This window comes from Hypanus sabinus, chromosome 12 (assembly GCF_030144855.1).
Source record: "Hypanus sabinus isolate sHypSab1 chromosome 12, sHypSab1.hap1, whole genome shotgun sequence".
NCBI classification, from domain to species: domain Eukaryota; kingdom Metazoa; phylum Chordata; class Chondrichthyes; order Myliobatiformes; family Dasyatidae; genus Hypanus; species Hypanus sabinus.
This window is the reverse complement of record NC_082717.1, coordinates 109,317,895-109,343,853: the sequence shown is the minus strand read 5'-3', so window position 1 is coordinate 109,343,853 and position 25,959 is coordinate 109,317,895. Positions and strand designations below refer to the sequence as shown.

General features: G+C 47.7%; 1 protein-coding gene across 1 annotated transcript; it reads right to left on the bottom strand.

Moving 5' to 3' along the window:
• Positions 1-8,224: 8,224 nt before the first annotated feature.
• On the bottom strand, positions 8,225-23,023 carry LOC132403280 (endonuclease domain-containing 1 protein-like). The gene is made up of 2 exons (XM_059986716.1): positions 22,545-23,023; positions 8,225-12,927 (listed from the first exon to the last, which is right to left on the bottom strand). The coding sequence occupies exons 1-2, from the start codon at positions 22,857-22,859 to the stop codon at positions 11,854-11,856; spliced, it is 1,389 nt and encodes a 462-aa protein (XP_059842699.1). The 5' UTR covers positions 22,860-23,023; the 3' UTR covers positions 8,225-11,853.
• Positions 23,024-25,959: the final 2,936 nt, after the last annotated feature.

Here is a 25,959-nt window from a genome sequence, read left to right as displayed (position 1 = left end):
GTTTCACCCATCACCTTGTGTCTCTTCCTCCCCTCCCCCCATCTTTACCTCACTCCACCCCCCCATCCCGGTTTCACCGATCACCTTGTCTCTTCCTCCCCTCCCCCCGTCTTTACCTCACTCCACCCCCCCATCCCAGTTTCACCCATCACCTTGTGTCTCTTCCTCCCCTCCCCCCATCTTTACCTCACTCCACCCCCCCATCCCAGTTTCACCCATCACCTTGTGTCTCTTCCTCCCCTCCCCCCATCTTTACCTCACTCCACCCCCCCATCCCAGTTTCACCCATCACCTTGTGTCTCTTCCTCCCCTCCCCCCATCTTTAGCTCACTCCACCCCCCATCCCAGTTTCACCCATCACCTTGTGTCTCTTCCTCCCTTCCCCCCATCTTTACCTCACTCCACCCCCCATCCCAGTTTCACCCATCACCTTGTGTCTCTTCCTCCCCTCCCCCCGTCTTTACCTCACTCCACCCCCATCCCAGTTTCACCCATCACCTTGTGTCTCTTCCTCCCCTCCCCCCATCTTTACCTCACTCCACCCCCCATCCCAGTTTCACCGATCACCTTGTGTCTCTTCCTCCCCTCCCCCCGTCTTTACCTCACTCCACCCCCCATCCCAGTTTCACCCATCACCTTGTGTCTCTTCCTCCCTTCCCCCCATCTTTACCTCACTCCACCCCCCATCCCAGTTTCACCGATCACCTTGTGTCTCTTCCTCCCCTCCCCCCGTCTTTACCTCACTCCACCCCCATCCCAGTTTCACCGATCACCTTGTGTCTCTTCCTCCCCTCCCCCCATCTTCTAACTCTGACTTCTCATCTCCAGTCCTGCCGAAGGGTCTTGTTCCGAAATGTTAACTCTACTCTTCTTCCACAAATGGCGCCTGGCTTGCTGAGTTCCTCCAGCACGATGCCAATGTGCTGCCCACTCACCACACAAGCAGCGGTAACAATCCAGATGCAGGATAGATTGCTTCCAGGCCTCTACTCCTTGTTCTTGGATTCTCAGACTCAAAGACTTCAGGCCTCCAACTTGGGCATTCACCCCAGGACATTTGAGCCTCAGGTTCTGGAGCTGCATGGATCTCTGACCCTGAAGGCCCAGGCCCTCATGGCTCTTTCAGACCTTTGTGGCTCATTTGGGTCTCTACTTTCAGCTTTCTGCTTGTGTCATTACCATACCAGTCTCAACCTTCTCTGTGCTCCTCCCATGATTTTGAACCTCTCTCCTAACGATCAGCCCATACCGGTCTCGACCTTCTCTCCATCCCTTTCTCCACTCTCTGACCCCTCCCCTCATCTCAGTCCACCCTCCGTTTCCTGTCTCGTAGTCCCTCTCCAACTCCTCTCTCCATGTTCAAGTTTAACAAACAAACCCAGAGAGCAAATGTCATGAAAATAAGGGGTGGCAATTAACAGAAGTTCAAGAATTCAAACTTCCAGGAAAAGCTATTCACTATTTCCCATTCCCAGTTCCCTCTCTCACCTCTCCCTCTCTCTTTATATGCCCAAAACCTCCCACTACCCTTTCTTCTATGACCTGTCCTTTCCTATCAGATTCCTTCTTCTCCAGGCCTTTATCTCTTTCAACAATTGACTTCCTGACTCTTTACTGTGTATTCCCTCCCCCGTCTCCCGATTTCACCCAGCTTGTACTTCTTGCTCCCCTCCCTCCACCTTCTTACTCTGACTTCTCACCTCCTTTTCCAGTCCTGATGAAGGGTCTCGGCCAAAGAAGTCGACTGTTTTCTCTTTCCATTGAAGTTCCCTGACCTGCTGAGCGTTTTGTGTGTATTAATAGGTCCTCCATGACCTGGATCAACACGTTGACACCCTGTAAAGGCTTGCGTGCTTCAAGGACTCCATCGGGTGATGCCACTCATGTTGGAACGCCTGTGGAAGAGAGGCCAGACGGAGGTTGATCCAATCCCGGCTCCCAAATGGAGATCAACACGTTGACACCCTGTAAAGGCTTGCGTGCTTCAAGGACTCCATCGGGTGATGCCACTCATGTTGGAACGCCTGTGGAAGAGAGGCCAGACGGAGGTTGATCCAATCCCGGCTCCCAAATGGACAGACTCATGTCTGCTCCTCTTGGACCACACTTCTTGCCACACCAAAGAATGATAAGAAAGGTGTGGCCACGTAAATGGGGGTTATACCAACCGTCCGTGGGATTAAGAGGAACAAACCTGGTGAGATCACAGACAGATGCAAGCATTGATTGTAATAGTAGGTGATATGAATTTTCCACATATTGACCAGGACTCCCATACTGTAAAAAAAAGAGGTGGGATAGCGTTTGTCAAATATTTTCAGGGAAGTTTCCTTAATCAGTACGTAGAAGTCCCAATGAGAGAGTGTGCAATATTTGATCTCCTATTAGGGAGTGAGACAGGTTAGGTGATAGAAGTTTGTGTAGGGGAACACTTTGCACCTAGCGATCGTAATGCCGTTAGTTTCAAGGTAAGTATGGAAAAGGATAGGTCTGGTCCACAGGTTGCGAATCTAAATAGGAGAAATACCAATTTTGATGATATCAGAAAGGAGCTGGCGAGTGTGGATTGGGACTGTCTTCTTGCAAAGGTGTGCCTGCTTAAGTGGGAAGCCTTCAAAAGTGAAAATTTGAGAGTACAGAGTTTGTATGTACCAGTAAGAATAAAAGGCAAGGATAACAGGTTTAGGGATCCTTGATCTTTGAGAGAATTGAGGACCTTGATAAGAAAAAAAAGGAGGTGCACAGCAGGTAGGAACAAATGAGGTACTTATGGGGTATCAGAAGTGTGAGAACATTTAAGAAAGACATCAGGAGGGCTAAAAGGAGACATGAAGTTGCTCTAATGGACAAGGTGAAGGAGAACACCAAGGGCTTCTACAAGGGACAAAATTGGTTTTCTGTAAGATTAGAATGGTAATCTATGTGTGGAGTCAAAAGATATGGGGGGTGGAATCTTAAGTGGATTATTTGCATCTGTATTTATGTGGGAGATGGATAGAGACTCTATGGAAATACAGCAACAGTGAAGTCGTGGACCCTATACACGACCGTGCCTGTGCCACACAACAGTGAGTATAGAAGTAGGGAGAGGTGGAGGATAAATGCGTGGCTGAGGGATTGGAGCAGGGGGCAGGGATTCCGATTTCTGGATCATTGGGACCTCTTTTGGGGTGGGTGTGGCCTGTACAAAAAGGATGGGTTGCACTTGAATCCCAGGGGGACCAATATCATGGCGGGCAGGTTTGATAGAGCTGTAGGGGAAGGCTTAAACTAGTATGGCAGGGGGGTGGGAATCAGAATGTGAGTGTAGGGGTTAAGGTAGAAGGACAAGGGCATGATGCTAAGAGTTCTGAGTTGATGAGGAAGGACAGGCAGGGACAGAACATAATTGTAGCCAGTTAAAGGGGTTGAAATGTGTCTATTTCAATGCTAGGAGTATTAAGAACAAGGAGGATGAACTTAGAGCATGGATTAGTACGTGGAACTACGATGTTGTGGCCGTTACTGAAACTTGGTTGGAGGAAGGGCAGGATTGGATGAAGCAGGTCCCGGTATTCAGCTGTTTTAAAAGGAATAGGATGGGAGGTAGAAGGGGGGGAGTGGCATTGCTGGTCAGGGATAGTATCATGGCTATAGAAAGGGAGGACGCTGCAGAGGGAGTGTCCACTGAGTCAGTCTGGGTGGAAGTCAGAAATAGGAAGGGATCAATCACTGTGCTGGGAGTAGTCTATAGGCCCCCAAATAGCCCTCGGGACACTGAGGAGCAGATAAGCAGGCAGATTTTAGAATGGTGCAGGAAATACAGGGTAGTAGTTATGGATGATTTCAACTTCCCTCATAGTGACTGGCACCTCCTGAGTGCAAGGGGGATAGATGGGGCTGAATTTGTCAGGTGTGTTCAAGAAGGATTCCTGACACAGTATGTGGACCGGCCGACGAGAGGAGAGGCCATACTGGATCTAGTTCTGGGTAATGAACCTGGCCAGGTGACAGACCTCTTGGTGGGGGAGCATTTTGCTGAGAGTGACCACAACTCCCTTAGCTTCAGCATAGCTATGGAAAGGGATAAAAACAGATGAAATGGCAAAGTGCTTAACTGGGGAAGGGCTAACTTTGAAGGGTTGAGGCAGGAACTAGCGAGAGTAAATTGGAAACAGATGTTCAAAGGGGAAAGCACAGAAGTAATGTGGGAGAAGTTTAGGGACCACTTGAGCAGGGTTCAGGATAGGTTTGTCCCACTGTGGCAAGGAAAAAATAGTAGGAAAAGGGAACCGTGGCTGACAAAACATGTGAGGCAACTCATCAAGAGGAAAAAGGAAGCATATGTTAGATACAAGAAGAAGGAAGTAGGAGGGGCTTATGAGAAATATAGGGTAGCCAGGAAGGAGCTAAAGAAAGGACTTAGGAGAGGCTGAAGGGGGCATGAGAAGGCCTTGGCATGTAGGATTAAGGCGAACCCCAAGGCGTTCTATGTGTATGTGAAGAATAGGAGGATGACGAGAACGAAGGTGGGACCGCTAAAGGATAAAGAGGGCAACATGTGCCTGGAAGCGGAGGAGGTTGGAAGAGATCACAGGAGCATTAGCTATGATCTTTGAATCCTCTTTGGCTGCAGGGGAAGTGCCGGAGGACTGGAGAATGGCAAATGTAGTTCCCTTGTTTAAAAAAGGTAATAGGGAGAAACCTGGGAACAGGAGATTGGTGAGTCTTACGTCAGTGGTATGCAAACTACTGGAACAGTTTCTTGAGGATAGGACATGCCAAGGCCTTCTCATGCCCCCTTCAAGCTCTCCTAAGTCCTTTCTTTAGCTCCTTCCTGGCTACCCTATATTTCTCATAAGCCCCTCCTACTTCCTGCTTCTTATATCTAACATATGCTTCCTTTTTCCTCTTGAGGATCTATGAGCATTTGGAGAAGTACAGTCTACTCATGGATAGTCAACATGGGTTTGTGAAGGGAAGATCATTCCTCATGAGCCTGATTGAGTTTTTTGAAGAGGAAACAAAAGAAATTGATGAGGGTAGGGCAGTGGATGTGGTCTACATGGACTTTAACAAAGCATTTGACAAGGTCCCTCATGAGTGACTCATCCAGAAAGTCATGAGGCATGGGATAAGTGGAACCTTGGCTGTTTGGATTAAAAAATTGACTTAAAGGAAGAAAGCCAGAGGGTAGCTGTGGAAGGAAAGTATTCTGCCTGGAGGTCGGTGACTAGTGGAGTGCCGCAGGGATCTGTCCTGGGACCCCTGCTATTTGTGACTTTTATAAATGACCTGGATGTAGAGGCGGAAGGATGGGTGAGTAAGTTTGCGGATGACACGAAGATTGGAGGAGTTGTGGATGGAGCTGTAGGTTGTCGAAGGTTACAAGAGGATATAGGCAGGCTGCAGAATTGGGCAGAAAAATGGCAGATGGGATTCAATCTGGGCAAGTGTGAGGTGATGCATTTTAGAAGGACAAACCAGAAGGCTGAGTACAGGATTAATGGTCAGTTACTTAAGAGTGTGAATGAACAAAGTGACCTTGAGGTTCAAATCCGTACATCCCTCAAGGTCGCTGTGTAGGTTGATAGGGTAGTTAAGAAGGCCTATGGGATGCTAGGCTTCATTAACAGGGGGATTGAGTTCAAGAGTAGAGAGGTCATGTTGCAACTCTAAAAATCTCTGGTGAGACCGCACTTAGAGTATTGTGTTCAATTCTGGTCAACTCATTATAGGAAGGATGTGGAAGCTATGGAGAGGGTGCAGAGGAGATTTACCAGGATGTTGCCTGGTTTGGAGAAAAAGTCATATGAAGCAAGGTTAGCAGAGCTGGGACTTTTCTCTTTGGAGCGTAGAAGAATGAGAGGGGACTTGATAGAGGTCTACAAGATTATGAGAAGCATAGATCGGGTGGATAGTCAGTACCTGTTTCCCAGGGCACCGATAGCAAACACAGAGGGCATAGGTACAAAATTAAGGGAGGGAAGTTTAGGGGAGACATCAAGGGTAAGTTTTTTTACACAGAGGGTTGTGAGTGCCTGGAATGACTTGCCAGGGATAGTGGTGGAGGCTAAAACATTAGGGGTATTTAAGAACCTCTTGGACAGGCACATGGATGAAAGAGAAATGGAGGGTTATGGGGTAGTGTGGGGTTAGTACTTTTTTTAAGGATTATATGGGTCGGCACAACATGGAGGGCTGAAGGGCCTGTACTGTGCTGTAGTGTTCTATGGTTCTATACAGATTGCAGAGGAGGAGGTGGATACATGCACAGGTCCTGACAAGGTGTCCCCTTAGACCCTGTGGAAGGTAAGTGCAGAAGTTGAAGGGATGGTTATCATTAGTGACTGAGGAGGTAGTGGAGGGTTGGAGGAGAGCTAATCTTGTTCTGCTCTTGAAGAAAGGCTCAGAAATTAAACCAGGAAATCATAAGCTGGTCAGTAGTGAGAAAGTTATTGGTAGGCATTCTAAGGGACTGTAGATATGAGTGTTTGGATAGTCATGGATTGATTAAGGATAGTCAGCATGGCTTTGTACGTGGTAGGTTGTGTCTAACCAATCTTAGAGAGTTTTTTGAGAAGATTACCAGGAAAGCTGGTGAAGGCAAGGTAGTGGGTGTTGTCTGCATGGACTTCAGCAAGTCCTGCATGGGAGGCTGGTCAGAAAGGTTCAGTCACTCGGCATTCAGGATGAGGTGGTAAATTGGATTAGACACTGGCTTTGTGGGAGAAACCGGAGAGTGATAGAAGATGGTTGCCTCTCTGACTAGTGGAGTGCTGGGCCCATTGTTGCTTGTCATCTTTATCTGGATGATAATGTGGTTAACCGGATCAGCAAGTTTGCTGATGACCAAGATTGAGGAAGTAGTTGACAGGGAGGAAACCTATCAAATCTTTGCAGTGTGATCTGGACCAGCTGGAAAAATGGCAGATGGAATTTAATGCAGACAAGTCTGAGACGTTGTACCAGTGTAGAATGGAATGTAGAGACCTTATAAAACACTGGTGAGGCTTCACTTCGAGTATTGTGAGCAGGTTTGGGCCCCTTATCTTAGAAAGGATGTGCTGAAACTGGAAAGGGTTCAAAGAAGGTTCACGGTTATTAATCCAGGATTGAACGGTTTGTCATTTGAAAGGCGTTTGGTGGCTCTGTGATTGTATTCAGCTATGATGGGGTAGACTCGCTGGGCCTGATAGCTTAATTCCGCTCCTATACCTTATGGTCCTATGCAGTAAAAGCTAGGGCACTAGGAGTGGTAGCACCAAAGGATCTGGGAATACAGCTCCACAATTCATTGGAAGTGGCAGCACAGATACGTACATAGGGTCATAAAGTGAACTTCTGGCACATTGGCCTTCATAAACCGAAGTATTGAGCACAGGAGATGGGATGTTATGTTGAAGTTGTATAAGACATTGGTGAGGCCTAATTTGGAGTATTGTGTATAGTTTTGGTCACCTACCTACAGGAAAGATGTGAACAAGACTGAAAAAGCAGAGAGAACATTTATAAGAATACTGGAAGACCTGAGTTATAAGGAAAGATTGAATAAATTAGGACTTTATTCCCTAGAACATACAAGATTGAGGAGAGATTTGATAGAGGTGTACAAAATTATGATAGGATAAATGCAAGAAGGCTTTTTCCACTGAGGTTGGGAGGGACTGCAACCAGTCATGGGTTAAGGGTGAAAGGAGAACATGAAGGGAACTTCATCACTCAGAGGACGGTGAGAGTGTGGAACGAGCTTCCGCTCTGATGAAAGGGCTTGCTGTGTCCATTCTGGGGCAGCTCACTCAACTCGGTTCCCGCTGGACACTCAGCTCTCACCCTAATGCGGCTCTGAGTAGCTATCTGCACGTGACAGCAGCCGTTCTCCCGTTCACTGCTTCGACAGGCGGGCAAAACCATGTCCCTGGTAAGATGGGGACACGCCCTGTGAAGTGAGCTCCAGCAGGGTGGGTGGATGAATTCAACAGTGACATGCAATGGCCAGGTGGGCGGTTCTGCGGAGAGCGAAGGGCATAACGAGGCACGGGAGTCATGGCCGTCCACTGCAACCAAGGAAAACCCCGTGTGAGACAGCAACTCGTATCACTGGACCTGGACTTCCACTGTTGCCCCAGGGCTACAGCTTTTGCACTTTAAAAACCACATGTTTCTGCAGACCTATCGAGTTCACGGTTCGTAACGGGGAAATCCCTGGTGCAGATAGAGACCACAAAGCATTTTGACAACTGTATCCTTTTAAGATGTAGTAATTTATTGAAGGTCAAACCCATCACAAAATCCATACAAATAACATCGACTACAAACACCTTATATCAATGCCATTTATATTCTTGTGTGACTTCAGCCAGCATTATCCCACTACAATGAAACAGAATATGCATTCCCAAATGATTTCTTGACATTAATTACTCTGTGTCTGGAGAAGGTGCAGAACTATAAATTTATAATTTTCCAGTGCAGTGATGAGCACATTCAATTTCATTGGTATTCTCTGTTTCATAAGGTAATGACAGATGGGAACCATCGTGGTGTGTCTGCCTCAGTCCGTGCTCACACAAACCCCCCAGTCACCAGCACCAGCCCACCTGCCATCAAGGACGTACTGTCAGAGAGTTACTGGAAGAAAGCCAGTAATATCACGAAGGATTCCCCCCCCCCCACCCTGTTCATGGACAGTTTACCCCACTCCCACCAGGGCAGAGGCTACGTAGCCCCCACACCGGGACCACAAGATCCAAAAACGAGCGGTTGGACTGATCAACACCATTAACTCACCCCACCACCATTACCACACACACAGCCCCTGGTGTACATACAATCAGTCCATAATGTGTTTTATAGGGTTGCTGTTGCATTTATTGTGATCTTTGTTGTTATTTTATTGATTGAGATACAGCCCAGAACAGACCCTCCTTGCCCTAATGCACCACACTCCCGGCGACTCCTGAATTAACCCCAGCCTAATCACAGGACAATCTAAAATGACCAATTAACCTAGTAACTGGTATGTTTTTGGACTGTGGGAGGAAACCAGAGTACCTGGGGAAAATCCAGGCATTCCAGGGGGAAGGGTTACAACTCCCCACAGATGATGTTGGGATTAAACTCCGGACTCCAGTGCCATGGGCTATAATAGCGTCAGGCTAACTGCTATGCTAACCATGGTGCCCAGATATTCTGCGTGTCGTGTGTACTTTATGCTGTATCAGATCTGGAACAACCATGGTCCTTTTCACCCTTGTGTCCTGAAGACTGCCGATTAACAATCTCGAATGGGCACTCAATTCCCTAACATCCTGCTCCTACTCATTTATTTCCTGCATTTGTCATTCTATAAATTCTTGGCCATTTCAGGAGCACTTCTGTTGCTTCGGACAGCCCAGCCTGTGCTCGTAGCTGGCAGTGTGCTTCAGTACCTCTAACCCGACAGCTTTGTGAGTGACATTTCTCCACAGTCGGTGAACTTCATTAAAACCATCCTTGAACACCTAGGTTTCCTAGCTGTGATTCTCGAAAGGCGAGTGTCACTGGCAAGTCCAGTGGTGGCTGGCTGATGGTGGTGACTCATTGAAATGCTGTGGGGTTTTTTTTGGTGAAGGTGCCCCTACATTATGGTTGGAATTTTGACCCAGTGACATTGAGAAAACGAGAATACACACCCACTTTACCTCCTATACCTAATAAAGAGGACACGGAGGGTATGCTCGGGGTCTTCCGCTGCTGCAGCCCACCCACTTAAGTGTTGACGTGTTGAGCTTTCAGAGAAGCTCTTCTGCACACCTCTGTCGTTATCTGAGTCACTGTCGCCTTCCCAGCTTGAGCCGGTCTGGCCACTCTCCTCTGCCCTTGCTCAGTAACGAGGTGCTCCCACCCACAGAACTGCTGCTCGCTGGCTGTCTTCCGTCGTTCACACCTTTCTCTGTAAGCTCCGGGGACGGTTGCGTGTGAAAATCCCACACCGACAATCATTCCAGGGTGAAAGTCACTCAGTTTCCATTCCTTCCCCATTCTGAACCACAACCGAGCCCCCCGCATGTTTTATGTCGACACCATCAATCGTTGCGGCCGCACGATTAGATATTTGCATTTGCACTCAGTCGTTCAGGTATACCTAATGAATTAGCCAGTGTTTCCCAGTTAGGATGATGTTTACAATGACCAATTAACCTACCCAGCCTATCGCTGGACTTTGGGAGGACACCGGGGTAAACCCCGTCCGTCCCGCGGGAGGACCTACTGAGAGTCCTTACAGATTGGCGCCGGAAGTGAACTCCAAACTCGGGGAATGCCCCGCTACCGTGGCACCCGTTGTTCTGCCAAAGCACTATGGGCATACTACGTTGGCGTCAGATTGTGCGGTGTCACCTGTGGGACTCTCTCCCCTCCCCCGCACATCTTTGAAACTGTTACGTTTCTATGTAAATGTGATAAATAAATTTGAATCTCACTCTGAATCTGATGATTTGATCAGTATAAACAGTATGCAAGACAAGATTTTTTTATTGTATCTTGGTACATATGACAATATTAAGCCAATTCCTATTCTAATTACCTAATCTAACCTTTTTCTAAAACCTCCTTTCTGACCACCCTAATATTTCCATTCTAAGGGTGAAATCTTCTCTAAATTATGTTCATAGTTAATTATTTAGGACTTTATTTCCCTAGAGCATAGGAGAATGAGGGGAGATTGGATTTGATAGAGGAATACAAAATGATGAGGGGTATAGACAGGGTAAATACAAGCAGGCTTTTCCCACTGAGGTTGGGTGAGGCTAGAGCCAGAGGTCATGGGTTAAGGGTGAAAGGTGAAATGTTTAAGGGGAACTTCTTTACTCAGAGGGGAGTGAGATTGTAGAACGAGCTGCCACCAGAAGTGGTGGATGCAGGTTTGATTTCAACATTTAAGAGAGATTTGGATAGGGACACAGATGGCAGGGATTTGGAGGACTATGATCTAGGTGCAGGTCGATGATATTAGGCAGAATAGTAGTTTGGTACAGACTAGATAGGCTGAAAGGCCTGTTTTGTGTTGTAGTGTTCTATGACTCTATTCATTACTCCTGCAAGATGAGTGTGTTGATCGTAAGGCTTTGACACAGCCTTAACTTTCATTAACACATCTGTCGTCAACGTTTTCTCCAATCCTCCACTACCATCTTCACAGTGCTTCCATAACGAAGCGAACTGGCTATGTCAACAACCGAGACTGAGCTTCACAAACAGTGTGAATAATAATCCCTTTAGGAACTCTGCCCTGCAGTAGGTTATCAATGATACTTCATGCGAGAAAAATTGGAAGCCTAGATGCTGGAAGATTGATTTAGCAAGCATATTCCAATTTCCTTAACGGACAATCTTAAATACCTGTAAAGAGCACTAAAGCAAAATACCATCAGATGCCCAAAATCTGGCCTAAAGACCAGATTAGGCCAGATTAGAAATGACTGGAAATACCCAGCAGGCCAGGCAACATCTGCGGAGAGAGAAAAACATAGTTTAATGTTTCATGACAGAAATGCAAACTGTCATCCCCTTTGAGATATAGGTAACGAGGCAGGCAATTTGCAGACAGCAAGCTCCCAATAACAGCACTCCAATAATGATTAGATAAACCATATTAGTGAGGGATATATATCAACCACTATAGAGCTGTCTAGGTTTGGTCAAAGCAGGGCTTCCTGAAGAATATGAAGACTAAGGATAGCATCTCTTTTAGTGGGGCAAGGGAAGAATCCTCAGAGCGTGTTAGTGGCGGTCATCGGCGATCCCTGGAAGCTGTGACTGGTGGATAAATAGTCTCTCCATACGAAAGGCAAGCCCTTCACAAAGCACCAGAGAGAGCCTTTGTGTGAAGACTTATAAAATTCGGATGAGATACCTGATCAATCTGCCAAACCAGGAGATGATTTTGGTGGTGTCTGATACAATGCTGACCACGATACACAAGAGATCTTGGGGAACTGATAACACCGTGACAATCAAATACTTAGCCATGGTGGTAAGACAGCTGACAGTACTGTACATAATCCCAAAAGGGATCCTTAAAACTGTGAAAGCCAAGACTCGGATAACTCGGAGGACAGCCGCGAAGAGTTGAGCAAAGGTCATGACTGCATGGGCAATGTTTTCAAAGGGAATAAAGACTGTGGTGATGATAGATGGACAGATGGCCTCATTCACCTCTTCACTGGCTAGTTCCATTGGAGTTGCAATTGGCTCTATCACCAAGTCGTTGCCATTGTCATCTTTGGAAAGTGGCTGTGGTAAACTGTCTTCTTCCAACTTTGAATTAGCCACACTGGTTTCTATTTGTTTGATAAGATTTTTGACCTCTTCAAAAGTCTCTCCTTCATCCTGGCTGCCTGAGCCACAGCCGTTAAAGATATTGCCCACGCCCAGCCGGCGTTGTAGCTCATTCACCATTAGATGTTCCACCTCTGCCTCCGACTCCAAATCTTTCATGAACGCATACGAGTAGTCTCTGTTGTACGTCACTTCATCCTCTCCTTCTAGTTCTGCACTTGTGGGGGTATTCTGACAGGGATCATCGCTCTGATCCTGTGGCGGGGCACAGCAGAGAGCCGTCCATGCAAACCTAGGCACCGAGACCCTTTCCTTCAGTTTCTGTTCCGTGATGTTGGCAGGACCCGTTACCAGGTACATTACCCGACCCGATTTATGACATGCTCCCGCCAGCTTTGTCACCACAGCCTCCACCTTGTGGTACCAAATCTTGTTAGCCTTTGGGGTCATGGGGACGGCGTTGGTAAGTGTGCACGTGCTTGTACCGCTTGTCTTGTTATTAAGATTAAATGGGTAAACATGTCCTCGTTCGTAATCTTCGCCCTTATAATCTGAGTTCAGTGCCTGTAGCTTGCCAAGAGATTTAATATTGTTCGCCATTTCGTCTGGGAGGTTTGGATTATCGATCTGAAACCAACATCATACACAGATGAGAAACAGTGAGGTGGGTCCATCTTGAAGACCAGAACTGGGGTGATGGCTTTACGAGTATGGACCAGCCCACTATCTGCACTTTCCAATACCCTGAAGCAGGGGGTCCCAACCTTCCTTATGCCATGGACCAACACCAGTAGGCGAGGGGTCCGGATCCACGGACCCCAGCTTGGGAAACCCTGCTCTAAAGGTTAACCTGCAAGTTGAGTTGGTGGTGAGGAAGGAAATTGCAACGTTACGATTCATTTAGAGAGGACTGGAACACAAAAGCAAGGATATAATGCTGAGGCTTCATAAGGTATTGTTCAGACTGCAGCTGGAGTACTGTGGGATAGTTTTGGGTCAGTATCTAAGAAAGGATGTGCTAGCATTGGAGAGGGTCCAGAGGAGGTTCACGAGAACGATCCGGGAATGAACGGGTCAGAGTCAGAGTCAGGTTTAATATCATTGGCATATCCCATGAAATTCATTGTATAATATTAAAGTATGAGGAGTGTTTGATGGCACTGGGCCTGTACTCACTGGAGTTTAGAAGAACGAGGGAGATCTCATCGAAACCTATCGAATATATGAAAGGTCTGGATACAGTGGACATGGAGCGGATAGTCCAGGACTAGAGGGCACAGACTCAGAACAGAGGGAAGTCACTTACAACAGAGATGAGGAGGAATTTCTTCAGCCAGAGGGTGTTGAATCTGTGGAATTCATTGCCACAGACGACAGTGGAGGTCAAGTCATTGGGTATAGTTAAAGAAGAGGTTGATAGGTTCTTGATTAGGTGAAGTGTCAAAGGCTACGGGGAGAAGGCAGGAGAATGGGGTTGGGGGGATAGTAAATCAGCCATGATTGAATGGTGAAGCAGAGCTGATGGGCCGAATGGCCTAATTCTGCTCCTATGCCTTATACTGTTGTATCACTTCACACTTCAATCATTACTTACATTAACTTACTGCAAAAAAGTTTCCGAATTAATTATTATAGTAACTAATACACTGGGTTATTTGGATTAATTTATTATTTGATTCTGGCCCACAGAGACACAAATTATTCCTCTATTCCCCAGCAGTACAGCATTTCTTTTGCCTTTTCAATTATTGACCTACTTTTCTTTGGGAAGATCTGCCTCACCTTCACCTTGGGGCGCGTTCTGCACATCACAGGTTAACAGGGTGGTAAAGAAGGCATATGACATGCTTGCAGATTAGTAATTGAGTTCAAGTGTCGGGAATTTACGTTGTAGTTTTATAAAACTCTCGTTAGGCCGCATCTGAAGTTTTGAGTTCAGGTCTGGTTGCTTCATCATCAGAAAGATGCGGGGGCTTTGCAGAAGAGGTTTAGCAGACTGTCGCCTGGTGTAGGGGCATCAGAATGATGCGGGGGCTTTGCAGAAGAGGTTTAGCAGGCTGTCGCCTGGTGTAGGGGCATCAGAATAATGCGGGGGCTTTGCAGAAGAGGTTTAGCAGACTGTCGCCTGGTGTAGGGGCATCAGAATGATGCGGGGGCTTTGCAGAAGAGGTTTAGCAGACTGTCGCCTGGTGTAGGGGCATCAGAATGATGCGGGGGCTTTGCAGAAGAGGTTTAGCAGACTGTCGCCTGGTGTAGGGGCATCAGAATAATGCGGGGGCTTTGCAGAAGAGGTTTAGCAGGCTGTCGCCTGGTGTAGGGGCATCAGAATGATGCGGGGGGCTTTGCAGAAGAGGTTTAGCAGACTGTCGCCTGGTGTAGGGGCATCAGAATGATGCGGGGGCTTTGCAGAAGAGGGTTAGCAGGCTGTCGCCTGGTGTAGGGGCATCAGAATGATGCGGGGGCTTTGCAGAAGAGGGTTAGCAGGCTGTCGCCTGGTGTAGGGGCACCAGAATGATGCGGGGGCATCAGCTACAATGAGAGGCTAGGCCAACCTGGATTGTTTTCTCTGGAGTGATGGAGGCTGAGGGGAGAGTGCTGTGAGACGTTTATGAATTGATTTTTAAAGCCACATTGAAAAAGCAACTTTTACTGTATTTATGCTCATTACTTGTAGTGTGTAAATGATTTGCATCAAGTGGAATATAAAATATTATATAATTCTATATAAATCCTACTGGTGTTGAGTTGAAACCAAAAGGAGTTTGCACCGGTGGAGATGACCACTGCATTGAGGCCATCAAGTAAGGAGAACTTCTTCGGAAACATTCTCACTTAAATTCTTGTGCATTCTTTTACTACAACAAAAAAACCTATTCAAAACCCACGGGTCAAAGAGCCCGTACCAGATTCTACTTCAGTTATAGAACAGAGAAATTTACAGCACATTACAGGCCCTTCGGTCCACAATGTTGTGCTGACCATGTAACCTACTTTAGAGACTGTCTAGAATTTCCCTGGCATGTACCCCTCTAGTTTTCTAAGTACCATGTACCCATCTAAGAGGGTCTTAAAAAACCATATTGTATCTGCTTCCACCACCACCGCAGGCAGTGTATTCCATGCACCCACCACTCTGTGTGAAAAACTTAACCCTGACATCCCCTCGGTACCCATTTCCAAGCACCTTAAAACTCTGTCCCCTTGTGTTAGCCATTCCAGCCCTGAGACAAAGCCTCTGGTTGTCCACATGCATCAATGGCCCTCATCATCTTATAAACCTCTATCAGGACATCTCTCATCTTCCATCACTCCAAGGAGAAAAGGTCAAGTTCACCCAGCCTATTCTCATAAGGCATGCTCCCCAATCCAGGCAACATCCTTGTAAATCTCCTCTGTGCTCTCTCTATAGTATCCATATAGTATCCTTCCTGTAGTGAGGCGACCAGAACTGAACACGGTACTCCCAGTAGGGTCTAATATAGCTTTAACATTATCTCACAGCTCTTGAACTCAATCCCACAGATGATGAATGCCAACACACAATACACCTTCTTAACAACACAGTCAACGTGCGTAGCAGCTTTGAGTGTGCTGTTGACACGGACCTCGAGTTATATCCAGTTGAATTTCTGCCTGAATGATTGTGACCTCCAGTGAGAGGCCTCCTCATCTCTTGCCACCCCCCAATCGTTCTTCTTTTAGTCTCATTCCAAACCAGTCCTCCTCCAAGATCACACCGCATGCTCCCTCAGACACACCCACAGTCCCTCCAGCACTAATCTGCTCCACAGCCACTCACCTCGGAGAATCTGACAGCCCCTCCTAAATCCCAGGCTTGCATCAGCAAGGAAAACGAGAGATTTCGGTGCATGGATTTCGGTGTGGCTATAACTGAAATGCTTCGTCCTTCATCTGGATGGTCTCCATCTTAATCGGGGAATCTGTCTCCCAGCGCAGAAATGTCTAATACTAGAAGGCATCCATTGAAGGTGAGAGGGGATAAACCCAAAGGAGATATGAGGGGCAATTTTTTACCTGACAGGGTGATGGGTGCCTGGAATGTCCTCTCTGTGCTGGTGGTGGAAGCAAATATGATAGGGGTGGTCCTAGACAGCCCCTTGAATGTGCAGGAAATGAACATTGTGTAGGCAAAGGTCATTAGTTTAATTAGTTTGACCTGCAATGTGGGCTGAAGGGCCAGTTCCTGTGCTGTACTGGTCTGTTCTGTGTATCTTGGCACAGTAGCATAGTGGGGCAGTGCAGTAGTTAGCGGAACATTCTACTGCACCAGGGACGAGGGTTCAATTCCCGCCGCCGCCCGTAAGGAATTTGTACATTCTCCCTGTGACCGTGTGGGTTTCCTCCCACAGTCCAAAGACGTTGGTAGGTTAATTGTTCGGTGCAGCTTGTCCCACTAGATTAAATCGGGAGATTGCTGGCTGGTGTAACTCGAAGGATTGGAAGGGCCAGTTCCACATTGTATCTCAATAAATAACTGGAAACCTCCCATAATAAAGACATTGAGTCACAGAGTAATTCAGGGTGGAAACAGGCCTAACTTGGAACATTACATCACAGTACAGGCCTGTTGTCACACTATGTTGTACCAAACTTTTAATCGACTTTAACCCCCCCCTCCCACTCAGACCTCTATTTTTCTGTCATTCCTGTATGCCTATCTAAGAGTTTTAAAAATGCCCCTAATGTGTCTGCCTCTACCATCACCTCTGGCAGGGCACTTCATGCACCCACCACTCTGTGTAAAAAATTACCTCTGATATCCCCCCTTAATATTTTCCTCCAATCATCTTAAAATTGTCTCTCCCTCCCCAGCCCGTTTTAGCCATTTTTGCCCTGGTAAAGTCTCTGGGTGTCCACTGTATCTTTTCATCGTGTCTATGTCATCTCTCAACCTTCTTCGTTCCCAAGAGAAAATCCTTAACCTATCCTCATAAAACATGCTCTCTAATCCAGGCCGCATCCTAGTAAATCTTCTCTGCACCCTCTTTAAAGCTTCCACATATTTCCTACAATGAGGTGACCAGAACTGAACACAATATTTCAAATGTGGAATAAAACCAGGATTTTATGCATCGGCAACATTACCTTGTGATTCTTGAACTCAATCCCCATTACCCCAAAGCCCTTGAACTCAATCCCCATTACCCCAAAGCCCTTGAACTTAATCCCCATTACCCCAAAGCCCTTGAACTCAATCTCCATTACCCCAAAGCCCTTGAACTTAATCCCCATTACCCCAAAGCCCTTGAACAATCCCCATTACCCCAAAGCCCTTGAACTCAATCCCCATTACCCCAAAGCCCTTGAACTCAATCCCCATTACCCTAAAGCCCTTGAACTCAATCCCCATTACCCCAAAGCCCTTGAACTCAATCCCCATTACCCCAAAGCTCTTGAACTTAATCCCCATTACCCCAAAGCCCTTGAACTCAATCTCCATTTCCCCAAAGCCCTTGAACTTAATCCCCATTACCCCAAAGCCCTTGAACTCAATCCCCATTACCCTAAAGCCCTTGAACTCAATCCCCATTACCCCAAAGCACTTGAACTCAATCCCCATTACCCTAAAGCCCTTGAACTCAATCCCCATTACCCCAAAGCCCTTGAACTCAATCCCCATTACCCCAAAGCTCTTGAACTCAATCTCCATTACCCCAAAGCCCTTGAACTCAATGTCCATTACCCCAAAGCCCTTGAACTCAATGTCCATTACCCCAAAGCCCTTGAACTCAATCCCCATTACCCCAAAAATCTTGAACTCAATCTCCATTACCCCAAAGCCCTTGAACTCAATCCCCATTACCCCAAAGCCCTTGAACTCAATCCCCATTACCCCAAAGCCCTTGAACTCAATCTCCATTACCCCAAAGCCCTTGAACTCAATCCCCATTACCCCTAAGCCCTTGAACTCAATCCCCATTACCCCAAAGCCCTTGAACTCAATGTCCATTACCCCAAAGCCCTTGAACTCAATCCCCATTATCCCAAAGCCCTTGAACTCAATGTCCATTACCCTAAAGCCCTTGAACTCAATCCCCATTACCCCAAAGCCCTTGAACTCAATCCCCATTACCCCAAAGCCCTTGAACTCAATGTCCATTACCCCAAAGCCCTTGAACTCAATCCCCATTACCCCAAAACTCTTGAACTCAATCCCCATTACCCCAAAGACCTTGAACTCAATGTCCATTACCCTAAAGCCCTTGAACTCAATGTCCATTACCCCAAAGTCCTTGAACTCAATCCCCATTACCCCAAAGCCCTTGAACTCAATGTCCATTACCCCAAAGCCCTTGAACTCAATCTCCATTACCCCAAAACTCTTGAACTCAATCCCCATTACCCCAAAGCCCTTGAACTCAATCCCCATTACCCCAAAGCCCTTGAACTCAATCCCCATTACCCCAAAGCTCTTGAACTCAATCTCCATTACCCCAAAGCCCTTGAACTCAATGTCCATTACCCCAAAGCCCTTGAACTCAATGTCCATTACCCCAAAGCCCTTGAACTCAATCCCCATTACCCCAAAAATCTTGAACTCAATCTCCATTACCCCAAAGCCCTTGAACTCAATCCCCATTACCCCAAAGCCCTTGAACTCAATCCCCATTACCCCAAAGCCCTTGAACTCAATCTCCATTACCCCAAAGCCCTTGAACTCAATCCCCATTACCCCTAAGCCCTTGAACTCAATCCCCATTACCCCAAAGCCCTTGAACTCAATGTCCATTACCCCAAAGCCCTTGAACTCAATCCCCATTATCCCAAAGCCCTTGAACTCAATGTCCATTACCCTAAAGCCCTTGAACTCAATCCCCATTACCCCAAAGCCCTTGAACTCAATCCCCATTACCCCAAAGCCCTTGAACTCAATGTCCATTACCCCAAAGCCCTTGAACTCAATCCCCATTACCCCAAAACTCTTGAACTCAATCCCCATTACCCCAAAGACCTTGAACTCAATGTCCATTACCCTAAAGCCCTTGAACTCAATCCCCATTACCCCAAAGTCCTTGAACTCAATCCCCATTACCCCAAAGCCCTTGAACTCAATGTCCATTACCCCAAAGCCCTTGAACTCAATCTCCATTACCCCAAAACTCTTGAACTCAATCCCCATTACCCCAAAGCCCTTGAACTCAATCTCCATTACCCCAAAACCCTTGAACTCAATCCCCATTACCCCAAAGCCCTTGAACTCAATGTCCATTACCCCAAAGCCCTTGAACTCAATCTCCATTACCCCAAAACTCTTGAACTCAATCCCCATTACCCCAAAGCCCTTGAACTCAATCTCCATTACCCCAAAACCCTTGAACTCAATCCCCATTACCCCAAAGCCCTTGAACTCAATCTCCATTACCCCAAAACCCTTGAACTCAATCCCCATTACCCCAAAGCCCTTGAACTCAATCTCCATTACCCCAAAACCCTTGAACTCAATCCCCATTACCCCAAAGCCCTTGAATTCAATCTCCATTACCCCAAAACCCTTGAACTCAATCCCCATTATCCCAAAGCCCTTGAACTCAATCAACTTGTCCATGCTGATTGGGTTGACCAGTTTTGTCCCATTCTCCTCTAAATCCTTCCTGTCTACCTGCTTGTCCCAGTGAGTTTAAATGTTGTTATTGCACTTGTCTCCAGCACTTCCTGTGACAACTCGTTCCAAATAGTGACCGGACTCTACATGAGGTTGCCCTTGTTTACAACACTGCTGAGGACTCTGCTGTAATTTTTGATAACCTACTCTACTGTCTCTGATGCCATCTATTTTAAAGTCATCGAACACAGAACCTACTCCAGGATCAATCCAATCCTTCCCCCCTCTAACTTACTATCATCACCATGCCCATCTAAGAGTTTCTTAACTGCCCCTAATGTATCTGCCTCTACTTGCAGGTTGCTCCACACAGTGTAAAGAACTTACCTCTGACAGCCCCCTATATATTTGTCTGATCAGTTAAAAATTATGCCCCCTATACAAGCCACAGTGTGGCAGTAACGTCTCTCGTCGCATTGTGCTGAGCACTGGCACCCCCCGGGGCTGTGGGCTCAGCTGATGCTTGGCAGTGTTGCAGGACTCAGCTCAGACCGTGTCATCAAGTTTACAGAAGACACAAAGGTGGTCGGCCTCATCAACGATGAGGAGTCGGAGTAGAGACAGGAAATGGAGTGGCTGGTGGACTGGTGTGAGAAGATCTGAATGTGGAGACGACTGAGGACACGATTGTGGACTTCAGGAAGGTGCAGATGAACCATCCGCCTCTGTGCATGCATGGCCCCTCTGTGGAGAGAGTCAAGTGCGCCAGGCTCCTGGGAACTCACATCATGGTCGAGCTCAGCCGCTCCCGGAATAAGAAGGCACAGAAGTGCTTCCTGAGGAGACTGAGGCAAGTGAGGCTCCACACAGCCCAGCCCTCCAACTTAACTGTGTTTTCCAGGAGTTGCATCTCCATCTGGCATGGGAGCAGTTGAGTGTCAGACTGGAAATCCCTACAAAGGACTGTGAGAACAGCTGAGAGGATCATAGGGGTCTCCCTACCACCCATCGGGGCCATTAATCAGGAGCGTTGTGTGTCCAGGGCCCTTAGTATTATTAAGGATCCCACCCAACCGTCCAGCATCCTCTTTGACTTTCTACCGTTGGGCCGGAGACTCCAATGCATAAAGACAAATAACAGTCAAGATGGGAGACAGTTTCTTCCCTCGGGCCATTAGGCTTCTGAACTCCCTGCTGCATTGCATTTGAAGTGTCACTGGATAATTTGTTCTGTACCCGACAATACTTTAATTTATGCACTTTACTTTGTTTATAGATGTATAATTCATTTGTACATTTAATTCTTACTTTCCTAAATTATTGTGTGTGATATGTACCACTGATCTTTACACCCTGGCCTGGGGGAACATTGTCTCATTTGATGGTGTACATGTATACAGTTAAACGACAATTGACTTGGCTTAACATTTCTGTCCTGAGGAAAAAAGTCTGTGGCTGTCCACTTCATATCATCTGTCAAGTCACCTCTCATCCTCCTTCACTCCAAAGAGAAACGGCTCGGGTTGCTCAACCTCTGCACAAAAGACATGCTTTCCTGCTGAATCTCCTCTGCACCCTCTCTAAAGCCTCCACATCCTTCCTGTAGCCAGGCGACCAGGTACTGCAAACGTAAAATCCCTGACAGTTCACTCCCATCCAAACCATTCCTCCCTTGCACAAGTTACCTTCGATTTAATAACTAACCCTCTACTCAGCACCATGAGTTTACCTGCTGCCGGGTTTTGGTTACTAATCTAATGATATGGATGCCTTATTTGACTGACTGACCGGTTCTACCACTCTCTGGTGGGGAGGGGCCATTCTGCATTCTGATCGGAAAAGGCTGCAGACAATTACAAACTCGGCCAGCTCCATCGTGGGCACTCGCCTCCCCAGTATTGAGGACACCTTCAAAAGGCGATGCCTCAAAAAGGCAGCATCCATCATTAAGGACCCCCAGCACCCAGGTCATGCCTTAATCTCACTGCTGCCATCAGGGAGGAGGTACAGAAGCCTGAAGACACACACTCAGCGATTCAGGAACAGCTTCTTCCCCTCTGCCATCAGGGAGAAGGTACAGGAGCCTGAAGACACACACTCAGCGATTCAGGAACAGCTTCTTCCCCTCTGCCATCAGGGAGGAGGTACAGGAGCCTGAAGACACACACTCAGCGATTCAGGAACAGCTTCTTCCCCTCTGCCATCAGGGAGGAGGTACAGCAGCCTGAAGACACACACTTAGCGATTCAGGAACAGCTGCTTCCCCTCCGCCATCCGCTTTCTGAATGGACACATCCTCACTACTTTTTGCACTAATTTATTTATTGACAGGAATGTATAGTTTTTAAATTGTGTATTGCTGCCGCTAGTTTCTCGCCGCCTGCCGGTGATGTGAAACCCGATTCTGGTACCCGCACTGAGGGAGATCCAAACCACACGAACCAGAATCGGGTTTCACATCACCGCACACGTCGCGACATTTCGACAGCCGCTCCCCATAATAAAACTATAGATTACAGTCAGAAGCATATATAAAACACGTAGTGCAAACCGAGGGGGCAAGAGTGAGGGAAGGGTCCATTGCGGAGGAGGGGAAGCGTCTCTTCCGGCTCCCGTACCTCCTCGATGGGAATAGATTTTCGTTGGGGAATGCGGTCAGGCAAGCTCGGCCGGTCTTTACCTGCGGTTCCACGAACCAGGCAGCGGGTCTGTAAGCCTCGTCCTGGCCCATGGAGCAGGGGTAGCGGTAGGCGGAGTACACCGGGATCCGGTGGTCTGTCTGGTAGAGGGTGGCAAAGTGATAATTGTCCTTGTATTTCTGGCAGATCCGCAGCAGGTTGCTCGCGCTGTCATTTCCAAACCCCTGCGGCGGCACCTTATCCCGGAAGAACCAGTTGCACTCCTGGAAATCTCTCACCACCTTGGCCCGCACGGTCCCGGGACGGGGACGAGGGGCAGCCAGGAGCAGGAGCCAGAGAAGAGCCCCGGGGTTCATGGTCAGGCTGCGGGACTAAAGCAGCGTCGGGGAAGCCTCCGGTCTCGTTTGCAGCGCCTCGGGCCGCGGGGGCAGTTTGACCGCCCGGCGCACCAAGCCGCCGCGGAGCCGCACACAGTAGCCCTCTGTCTGTCTGGTGCAAACGATTAGCTGCATTGCGCCGGATGACATCATTGGCGTTAAGCAGGATGTCCCTTTGAACCCGAAATGGAGGGTTGTTGACATGCAAAAGGGTTGCCGGGAACTGTAGTTTGTGCCAACCTATTGCCTTTCAGAATTCAGAATCTTTAGAATTTATTTTATTCCTTACATCCGTCTCACAACAGGAGGGATTTGTATGTTGCGCCTCTGTCCGATGCACAAGCAATAAGAAGGAGGGGTGTGGGATTGCATTGCCCAAACACTAAAACTGTATACATAATTGTTTTGTATACATGTATTCAGTCAGATCGATGGGTATTGATAAATCTGATGAAGCTGTCCCGGAGCCTGTTGGTCCTGGCCTTAATGCTGTGGCACCGTTTGCCAGATGGTAGCGACTGGAACAGTTGGTGTTTGGGGTGACTGGAGCCCCTGATCATACCCCGGACCCTTTTTGCGCACCTGCTGCCGTAAATGTCCTGAATCACATCCACGGACGCCGTGGGCTGTCCGCACCACCCTCTGCAGTAACCTGCGAGCGAGGGAAGTGCAGCTCCCGCACCGGGCGGCGACACAGCCAGCCAGGATGCACTCAGTGGTGCCCCTGTAGAAAGTCATGAGGATTCGGGGTCTCATGCCAGACTTCTGCAGCCGTCTGAGGTGAAAGAGGCGCCGTTGTCACTACACGGCCGGTGTGCACAGAGCAGGTGAGATTCCCCTTGCAACAATAACTGCTGCTGTGTGACACCTCTGGAGGAGACGACAGATCACCTCCGACCCCCGTTAATGGTGGCATACAATGGGGGTGCGAATCCCTGCCCGAGAAGATCGTCCCTTTGGAACAGAGATGAGGAGGGACTTCTTTGGCCAGAGAGTGGCGAGTCCGTGGGATTCATTGCCCAGACGGAGGTGGAGGCCAAGTCCTTGGGTATTTCTAAAGCAGAGGTTAATAGGTTATTCATTAATCAGGGCGGCAAAGGATACGGGGAGAAGGTTGGAGAATGGCTTTGAGAAGTACAATGAATCAGCCATGATGGAATGGCGGAGCAGACTCAATGAACCAAATGGCCCAATTCTGCTCCAGTGTCCTTTGAGGAGATTAACAGGCCCATAAGACCAGAAGACAAAGGAGCAGAAGTAGACCATTCGGCCCATCGAGTCTGCTCCACCATTTTATCATGAGCTGATCCATTCTCTCATTTACTCCCACTCCCCCGCCTTCTCACCATAACCTTTGATGCCCTGGCTACTCAGATACCTATCAATCTCTACCTTAAATACACTCAATGACTTGACCTCCACTGCAACAAATTCCACAGATTCACCACCCTCTGGCTAAAACAATTACTTTGTAATTCTGTTCTGAATGGGCGCCCTGCAATCCTCAAGTCATGTCCTCTCGTACTAGACTCCCCCACCATGGGAAACAACTTTGCCACATCCACTCTGTCCATGCCTTTCACCATTTCAACGTGTCCGACTACACAACAATGTGGACCAAAGGGCCTGTAATGTGCTGGAACGTTCTGTGTTCTTTTGGAAAGCAGATACAAAAGCCTGAAAGCACATACCACCAGGCTCCAGGACAGCTTCGAGCTGCTATTACAGGACTACAGAACAAAGTCAACTTATTATCAAAATATCACCATGTGTCACCAACCCCTACCCTGAGGTTAATTTTCTTGCAGGAATTTACAGGAAAATAAAGAAATGAAATAGTGTTTATGAAAAGCTATGCATAACAAAGGCTGACAACGTGCAAATAAATAAATAAATAATGCTGAGAACAGGATTCAGACGCTCTCAATGGCCGGTCTGTCTGCCTGTCCTATTGTCTTCGTTTCGGCCCTGCACTATATTATCTGCCTGGTCTGCACTTCTCTGCGACTGTTTATTACTGCTTTCCCACACACCCCCTCAGTGCACTGCTGTGATCAAATGATCTGTGCGTTTCCACTCTACCCCGTCATACTGCAGCCCTCACACCTTGGTGTTCACCCGGTCCCTCAACACCAGCTCCATAGCCAAGAAAGCCCAGCAGCGTCTCTACTTTCTGCGAAGGCCGAGGAAAGTCCATCTCCCACCCCCCATCCTCATCACATTCTACAGGGGTTGTACTGAGAGCATCCTGAGCAGCTGATCACTGCCTGGTTCGGAAATTGCACCATCTCGGATCGCAGGACCCTGCAGCGGATAGTGAGGTCAGCTGAGAAGATCATCGGGGTCTCTCTTCCTACCATCACGGACATTTACACTACACACCGCATCTGCAAAGCAAACAGCATTGTGAAGGACCCCACACACCCCTCATACAAACTCTTCTCCCTCCTGCCATCTGGCAAAAGGTACCGAAGCATTCGGGCTCTCACGACCAGACTGTGAAACAGTTTCTTCCCCCAAACTATCAGACTCCTCAATACTCAAGACTGACATCTACATCATTTATTATTATATTGTAATTTGTCCTCTACTGTGCCCATTGTCTTGTTTATTAATTATTGTACTGCCCTGCACGGTTTTGTGTACTTTATGTAGTCCTGTGCAGGTCTGTAGTCTAGTGCAGTTTTCATCTTGTTTTACATAGTCTAGTGTAGCCTTGAGTTGTCTCACATAGTCTAGTGTAGTTTTGTGTTGTTTCATGTAGCACCAGGGTCCTGGAGGAACGTTGTCTCGTTTTTACTGTGTACCGTACCAGCAGTTTATGGTCGAAATGACAATAAACTTGACTTGAACAGTTTGTGTCAGGGAGCTGGAGCTGGAACTAGATGGACTCGGTCATTCGGGAGGCTGGGGGGTAGATAGACCGGACATAGAGGGAGGTCGTTACTCCCAAGGTGCAGGACACAGGAAAGGTGTTAAGCAGCCAGTGCAGAATACCCCTGTGGCCATCCCCCTCAACAACAGGTATATATCACTTTGGATACTGTAGGGGAGGAGTGGGGATTGACCCAGCAGAGGA